At 38.9% G+C, this 839-nt stretch overlaps 1 protein-coding gene across 1 annotated transcript in view; it reads left to right on the forward strand.

Moving 5' to 3' along the window:
• Positions 1–839, forward strand: part of HECW2 (HECT, C2 and WW domain containing E3 ubiquitin protein ligase 2) — a 114,270-nt gene that overhangs the window by 46,682 nt on the left and 66,749 nt on the right. Inside the window, exon 6 of the mRNA XM_005415962.2 lies at positions 671–813. Coding sequence (XP_005416019.1) covers positions 671–813 — 143 coding nt within the window. The remainder of the gene's footprint in view (positions 1–670; positions 814–839) is intronic.

Below are 839 nucleotides of genomic sequence, written 5' to 3' on the forward strand. Positions count from 1 at the left end.
AGGGAAAGGTGGAAAAATGATTTTACCAGACATTAAAAAATCTTCTTTAAAGTAGCACCATATTGTTTAATGGCCTCAAGTGCAGGTAAAGGTTCTCTTGGAGTTTGCTGGGAAGATTTGTCAATGTTGGGGCAAAACTCCATAGAAAATTCTCCTTCTGTACTAATGCTGCTCCTGAATGTGCTGTATACACATTGCCCTTTTGACTTCCTGTCATGCATACAAAACATGAATGCCAAGCATGGTTTTGGGAGGGAGATTCTTCTGAGCACAGCCTGGAGTGAGACACTTCTTTCCTTGCTCCTGCATGGACCTGACAGAGTACAGCCAGGATTCCTTCTCTTTTTGCTTTCCCCTATGCAGATGGAAACAAGCAGCAGGATACAGGGTGTTCTACTTTCTGACATACACCCTGAAAGTGCTTTTATCCAGTGCAGTTTCTTACTGAGCAATTCTTTTCAAGAAACTGTAAAAGGGGATGAGGAACAGTAAAAAGCTAGTTACATATGCAAAAATTCTTTAATAAATGATGTTGACATTATTTTGCCATGTGGAAACTGCTGTCATCAGTCATTACTTTTGGAGTTTGCTACACATTAGTAGTAATTAAGTACATTCTTTCTGAATAAAGGTGTATTGATATGGTGTCAAATATGTTCTTTCCTTCCAGAAATATTCTTTTGTTGCACTTCTAACAGATGTCCTGGAAATTGAGGTTAAAGACAAATTTGCCAAGAGTCGTCCAATCATCAAACGCTTCCTTGGGAAGTTAACCATACCCGTTCAGAGACTTTTGGAGAGACATGCAATTGGGTAAATGAATACATTCTTAATGCTAG

This window comes from Geospiza fortis, unplaced genomic scaffold, assembly GCF_000277835.1.
Source record: "Geospiza fortis unplaced genomic scaffold, GeoFor_1.0 scaffold112, whole genome shotgun sequence".
Taxonomy (NCBI): domain Eukaryota; kingdom Metazoa; phylum Chordata; class Aves; order Passeriformes; family Thraupidae; genus Geospiza; species Geospiza fortis.